This window comes from Lytechinus pictus, chromosome 6, assembly GCF_037042905.1.
Source record: "Lytechinus pictus isolate F3 Inbred chromosome 6, Lp3.0, whole genome shotgun sequence".
NCBI classification, from domain to species: domain Eukaryota; kingdom Metazoa; phylum Echinodermata; class Echinoidea; order Temnopleuroida; family Toxopneustidae; genus Lytechinus; species Lytechinus pictus.
Window position 1 is genome coordinate 5,384,631 of NC_087250.1, and position 7,772 is coordinate 5,392,402.

The following is a 7,772-nucleotide window of genomic DNA, read 5'->3' on the forward strand; positions in this document are numbered from 1 at the left end:
TCTATGACATCCCAACCCCCTAAGCGTGACGGAATGTCACAAATACAACAATCAATTCTTGCGTTAAAACTTTGATAAAAAAGGTTCATTAAAATATAATTGTCCAATGTCCATCTTTTCATCTTTGGCATTTTGAATCATTAGGAGCAATTTGTCCAATGTCTTCATAATTGTCCTGTAATTAATATCATCGTTCTCAAAGTCTAAATGTCTGAACGTTCCTCTCGCTTCATCAGAGATACAAGTTTAGTGATGGGTCTGTTTGCACATGTGCCGTCTGCAAACTTCACTTCAACAATTCTTACCAGTCCATCTTGTCCAGGTTTGGTGTCTACTACTTCGGCCATCTTCCAAGACCCACGTCTTTTGTCATCACCGATGACAAGGACAATATCGTTCTTCTCCATGTTCTCTGCAGAATGTTGCCACTTCTGACGTGGCGTCAACTTGTGGATGTAGCCAAGCCATCTATGCCAAAACCCGTCCACCATTTTATTGCAAAGTTCTCTACGTTTGCGTGGATCTCCTTTGTAGTCTTCACAAGGGATGTCTGGACAGGTCAATTCCCCTCTACCAATAAGAAAATGATTGGGGGTAATTGGAGGATGGTCCATGGGTGAGGAAGACATCGCAGTCAGGGGGCGGCTATTGATGAGACCTGAGATCCTGCAGAAGATGGTCTCCCATTCCACAAAGGTTAGACGATCCGCCTTCACAAGATGCCGCATAGCTTTCTTTACTTCCTGGACCATGCGCTCAACCGCTCCTTGGTGGTGAGGTCCTCCTGGTGGTCCGAACTTCCACTCGATTTTGAAACGTTGACAGTGCTCACGGACCTGTGTTTGGTTGAGTTTAAGATTCAGTTCATTGATTGTATTGTCAGCCCCTCGGAAACAAGTGGCATTGTCACTAACCATCATGGCAGGTGCTCCTCTAACACTGACAAACCTTTCCAAGGCTTGAAGGAAAGCCTGAGTTGAGAGGTCCTGGACAACAGTCAAGTGGACAGCCCTGGTAACTGCACATGTGAATAAAGCACAGTATCCTTTGGTCGTGGTATTACGATTCAGTTTCACCATTACTGGGCCTAGATAGTCTACCAAGGTGGTCTTGAAGGGTGGAGAACAAGGGCTGATCCGGAACTCTGGTAAATCGGCCATTCTCTGGTGTGCCGGTCTTCCTCTATATCGTCTGCAAGGGATGCAACAACGAACAACACGTCGTGCGATGTTCATGTCGCCTACTATCCAAATCCTCTTCCTGACCTCATTCGCAGTCCGCAAATGACCACCATGAAGGGCATGTAGATGTCTATCACGTACAAGGAGGAAGCTAATGTGGCTATTCTTTGGCAGAAGATAAGGATGGCGAACATCATACGACAAAGGGGCCCTACCAAGACGTCCGCCAACACGATACACCTGTTGGTCCTCATCAAAGAATGGACTGAGTTTCTGTATATTGGGATCTTGGAAATATATCCCTTTCTGTGCTTGCCTGACCCAATATAGCTCTGCTTCCTTGATCATTCTTTGGGATGGCCATTCAGAGATCTGCCGGATGAGTTGCTTCAGCCATTGATTCCGTGGAAGCTCCTTGAGGGATAACACCCTGGCCGTGACCATCTGGAGTCTAGACCAACTAGATAATTTGGTTGCATCAACAATTGGAGAATTCTTGGACACAGCATTCACAGATAATGCGAAAGTCTTGCTGTTTCGGGAGTGAAATTTCTTCCGTTCAGGATCTCCTGGTTTGACGGGAATGTTTTCAGGTGTCTTCGGCCATGATTGAGGAGGTAATCTCAAGAATCCTGGTCCATCAATGACCTCCTGCATGTCTGTGACATCGCCTCCTCTAGAAATGAGATCAGCTGCATTTTCATCTGTGGGAACGTAGGCGATATCACTGTAGGGGTCAAATTCAGAAGTGATCTCACCAACTCGATGGGCAACATATGAGCGGAAGGTTTTCGATTGCCCTCTTAGCCAACTTATCACCGTCATGCTGTCTGTCCATATCTTCCATCCTTCTATGTTGAGGCGTAGAGCACTTCGGATGGTGTACATCAATCTGGATAGAAGGAGAAGAGCTTGTAACTCCTTCCGAGGCATACTTGTTTGCTTTAGTGGCGTCACCCTAGACCTGGCACAGACAAAGGATAAATGAGCTTGTTGACTGTCAGTATGGGACCATCTCAGCCAAACTGTGAAACCCATAGCGTCCTCCGATGCATCGCTAAAACCATGCATATATGCTGTAGGTAGAGGTCTCTTTCCCCTGTAAGGCTCCGGTATCAGACATCTTGGAATCTCAATGCCATCCATTTTGTCAAGGTCTCTGTTAATCTTACTCATCATGGCATACAATTCACTGCTTTTGTCAATAGGGGAGTCCCAGTCAAGGTCTATTTGCCATAACATTTGAAGAAGAATCTTGGGGCGTACCAACAGACCAGAAAGCATTCCAAAAACATCGTAATAGGATGCCGTTTGAGCAAGAATCTTCCGTTTGGTCAGGGTAGTATCGTCAGAGGGTTTGACCTTCTTCACGCTCAGTGTATCCTTAGATAGATCCCAACTGGTTCCAAGAACTGTAGCAGTTTCAGTGTTTTCTGTCTCGTCACATACCTTTTTCACATTAGATTGCCACTTCCTTATGTTGAAGTTTCCCTTCTTCAGCGTGTCCGTCAATTTAGACTTCAGCTCCAGAGCTTCCTCAGTGGTCCTGACTGACTCATTCAGGTCGTCCATATAGAATTGCTCCGTGATTACTTTCTGTAGTTTGTCTTCATCCGGTGCATGTTCACTAGCCACATGTCTGAGAGTGACTATTGCTGCAGTAGGGGAGGGCTTGTCCCCAAATGTAACGGTCCTCAGTTCATAGACTTGCATTGGGTAATTTGGATTTTCTCTAAACACAAATCTGTGGAATCTAGCATCATCTGGGGGAATCTTGATCGCCTGGAACATCTTCGAAATGTCAGCGATCACGCCCACTTCATTTTCACGAAACCGGAGGGCTACCTCAAACAGATTTGAGTTGACGTTCTCTCCTTTGATAAGATAATCATTCAGGGAATGTCCTTGAAATTTCGCCTTACCGTCATATACAACACGGACTGGAGTAGTTTTTGAGTCTTTGACAACTGCGAAGTGTGGAAGGAACCACATCTTGTTCCCTGTTTCCCTGTCTTGTTGCAACTCATCCTGCGTCACCAGCCGAGAGACACCCCTTTCCAGTTGATCCTTCATTTGCCGACAGTAGACCTCCCATTCCTTTGGGCGATTTCTGAACTGGTTCTCAAGGCTCTTCTGTCTCTTTACAGCGTACTCATAGTTATCTGGTAACCCTTCTGGAGATCGCTTCCAGGGTAAGCGGATCTCATAAGAACCATCTGGTAGTTGATTGACACTCTTCATCATGGATTCAGTAGCTCCTTTCTCATCATCAGAAATGCACTTGCATTTCCTGGGTTCCAAGCCAGCCGTCTCGAGTCCAATGAACTCCTCTAGGGATCCTGAAGCGACCACGTTAACGTAGTTAAGAAGTGGTGCTGTGTTAGATGGACCTCCTTGAATAAACCAACCTAGGGGACATCTTACCGCAACTGGTTCATCGGGTCTGCCTCCTCTGATATATTCCTCCCAGACCATAAGGTGAGTATTGTCCACTCCAAGTAATATATCAATTACTGGTGATGAGGCTTCATCAATATTTACACCTGTCAGGTGGTCATAGGATTTCAGCTGCTCAGGAGTAATGACAGGTATATCTCCACAGGGTTTCTCGATCTCAATGGCTCTCAAGGGATATGAACAATTTCCTTGGCTATCCTCGATTTCACATTCCAGGATCCTCAGCTTGCGTTTGATGATGCTTCCACCTACAAGGCTCAGGTCATGGTCCTGGTAACAGTCGCCATCAATTCTGGAAAAGATTCCTGTTCTTACGAGGGTGGCCTGACTACCCCCATCTATCAGGATGCGTACAGGGTGTCGTTTGTTACCACATCGCAGAAAACCCATCACAGTTGGTAAGGTAGCCTGCAGTTTCCCTACTTCTGTGCTTGTAGAAGATTGAACTGAGCTGTTGGAATGCATGGGTCTCACAATGTCTTCTTGATTAGCACTGACTCTTCGACTCTGATATCTGGCATCATCATGGGCTTTGGTACAAATGGCGGGAAAGTGCTCATCACTACCACACATCTGGACTCGACATGGTGACCTGAACTGGCACTTACTGTGGTCATAAGGTGGCTTGCCTGAGATACAGTTATTATGGCCACACCTGAAGCAGATGTTGTTAGACTTCATCACATCAAATTTCTCCTTTAGCACAAGAGACCTGAATTTATTGCATGTTTTCAGATAATGAGATGAGGTCTTTGGGTGCAGAGGGCACTTTGGGATGTGTGCAGTTGATGTATCCTCCCTCGACATGGCTGCGTTGAAGGACTTTGAAACTCTCTTTGTAGGTTCCAAGCTTTCAGATGTAGTAGATTTTGATTTCTCAATTAGGATGTGCTGTTGATATAGCCATTTGCTGAGTCCTGAGAGGGAATCATCAGTATTGTCATCGCGAACACCTTTGTAATACAGAATCCTATGTTCCTCTGGGAGCTTCAACTTGATTTGGCTCAGCATAATCCTGCTATTCATCTCACCTGCTAAACCAATCGTCTCTGCTTGGCATTCAAAATTCTGAAGAACCTGGATGAAGTTTGCCATTGCAGGAAGATTAACCTTTCCTTTACTCTCATATGGCTTGAGACTATCCAAATCCTGTAGCAGTCTGTCAACTACTCGGTCTTTGTCATCAAAGCGTTGGTCTAGCATCTCCCATGCTCTTGCTACACTCGAACAGCTTTTGACCAAGTTTCTTTCCTTCTGAGACATCATTGATTCTGACAACTGGAAGAAACATTCAATCTCCGACAGTTCCTTCGTACAATGTTGGAACATTTCCTTGAATCTCTGATATTCCCTGATATCTCCATTGAATGTTGGGAATTTAAGTCTCGCCATCCTGGGAGCACAGGCACCTGCAGATTGATTCCGAGAGGTAGGAGCAGGAGAGCTTGGAGGAGTAGTTGACTGTTGATTGGATGCTTGGTTGATTGATGATGGCGACAGCTGTTTGCTGAGGATTTTCCTACCATCATTAATCTTCTGGACAAAGTCTGCCTCACAGTTGACCATCCAGGTTTCCTCTGCTTCAAATTCAACGTCGTTCTCTATTACCTGTACAAGCTCTGCGTGCGTCTCTTCTACCCTTGCGAACTGTTCCTCGGCCTTGTCGATGTACTGCTTGAGGAGACTAGTATCTGCAGAGTCATTGGAGAGGTTGACAATAGCTGTTAATGTCCTCGTCAATTGTCCCTTCAGATTGCGCCTCGAAACCTTTAGAGCCTTTGTGTCAGCCATCTTGCGTTGATAATATACAACCAAGTTGTTGAAGAACTGTTAAGACCGTGTCAGCATATACCACGTTGTCACAATAACCACAAAGGAGGCGTATTCTAAAATTAGCTTCCTTTTAATACTTGGAAGTATCTCAGTAGCGGTGCTAGCTTGTAGCATATATTCAACAACTGTGTGTGAATCCTTCAGTTTTGTATTAAAAAAACGAAGAAAACTCGGGATCGACCAAGGTCGATGTACCTTCGAACGGTCTTGTTTTAGCTGTGACCTTGCTTTGACCTTGAAGGGTAATTAGTCTAAACTCAAGTACATGCAAAAAACCAAACATTTCAAAAGGCAACAATATCTGAATATCAAAACTATGTCATTCTATGACAGTCGACTGTCCAACAACTCTCCAACTAACAAGTTTCCAACGTTGCCAACGTCGTGTCATTGTTGATTGTCCATCATCTTTCCATCAAACTAGTTTCCAACGTCGATTCAACGTTAATCCATCAAGTTTTTCCAACGTCCAACGACTTTCAAGTTTCCAACGTGGAGCCAACGTTGGCTTGTTACCTGGGATTGTATGTAAGGTGATTGAATTATTCGTTGAGCGTAATTATCAAATGAATTACAAGGAAAGAGGATCTTCTGGCAGGACCCCTGTCGATACGATCGATAAACTTGACAATACATAATCCAGTCTAGTCCTATACCCGTGTTTCATCATCATCTGCTGTAATCTTCAAAGGGCTCTGCAGCCTATCACGAAGATGAACTGAAACTTGGACGCACGTTATGAGGAGGAGTGAGGAATATTTTCAAGGTGATTTTGCAGAAGCTTTTGAAAGCTGTCAAGCGAGACTGCATTAACTATTTGGAAAGGGAGTTTATTCAATTCAGGTACAGATCGTTGGGCAAAGGCAAATTTGTCAATATTGCCTCTTGGACGATATGTCTGAAAACACTTGTGATTTTTCCTAGTGACAGTGGTGCTTAAAGAGAAGAATTTGTCTTGGGGTATTGCAGCAAGGTCATTTACAATCCTTTACACCATGCTGAGTCTGCTTACAGTGCGTCGAGAAGACAGACTAGGCCACTTCAGATTGGTGAGCATGCTGGTTACGCTGCTGGTTCTACTGTAATCAGCTAAGACATAGCGAGCCGCTTGCCTTAATTTGGATTCTTTCCAAATTCTGTGTATCCATGATAGAGTTTCTGTGTCCGTAGAACTATTTCAGGTCCAAACTAGCGACACGGCTGTCCATACACGTTATTATGATCCGCAAATGGCTGCAATTTTATAAATTTTGCAAAGATAATTCTTTATATTGTTCTACCTTTATGTCATTCTATGTTACATATCATAATTTTTCATTTCCTTTGGTTTTGTATTGATTTTGTTTATTTATTTATTTATTTTGTTTTATTTATTTTATACTGCAGGGTAGGCCTGTTCAGTTCTTAAAACTGCTTTACAAAGGCGCCCTGCAGTTTAAAATACATGTCAAGATAACTATGAACAACAACAACAAACAACATCAAAAATACAAAATACAAAATATCTAACATCAGAAACAATTAACACCAAAATATAGAGTGGGAAGTGACAATTTAAACATACATAGCATTGTAAATCAATGGAATATCATTTCGCTCTTTATCAATTCGTATGAAAGGCTTGCTCGGTGTGGTCGGAGATTTCCTTGATCACCAGGCAAACCAGCGTGTGCAATTGTTAATGTACACATATCCTATGGGGCCATCCTAATTCTGTGTTACAGATATTGGAATTGAACAGGAGCTAAATCACATGGTAATAGTGTGAGTGGTTATTTGGTAAATTTGATGTTCTCAACTTATTTAGCACATAGGCTTAGCAAGTCACAAGTCGAATGAAGTGAAGGCTCTCGACAGCTGGCGAGGATTCAGGGGGGGGGGGGGTTATGCGATTGTGGCAGAGGTGCGTTCACACCCAATAAGAATTAAAATCTAGGTAAAAAAAAAAAATTAGATCCAAGTTTTAAATGGTGCCGCTCGCCGGCGCGGCCGGCCCGTGGCCGTACTGGTATAGCCTATATAGGCTTAGATCTATCATAAATTATCTTTGACTTTGCGCACCCACGTGAAATGAGCCATGGCATAGCTCTCCCTATTAAAAAAAGATTGAATGTCCAAATTGGGGGGAGACGATATAATGCTCTTCATTTGTGTGCGATTATGAAGTTCGTTTTGCTTTTATTTTTCTGAGTTATTTTTTAAAACAAATTACTATTTAGCATCCTATAAATTTTGACACTGAATCTGCAATAGCATCGGTGTTATTGGGGTAAATACATTTAATTATTGTTGATAATGTCT

The 7,772-nt window shown here is 43.5% G+C and overlaps 1 protein-coding gene across 1 annotated transcript; it reads right to left on the reverse strand.

Moving 5' to 3' along the window:
* Positions 1-203: 203 nt before the first annotated feature.
* LOC129263394 (uncharacterized) lies at positions 204-5,429 on the reverse strand. The gene has a single exon (XM_054901307.2). The coding sequence runs from the start codon at positions 5,427-5,429 to the stop codon at positions 204-206; it is 5,226 nt and encodes a 1,741-aa protein (XP_054757282.2).
* Positions 5,430-7,772: the final 2,343 nt, after the last annotated feature.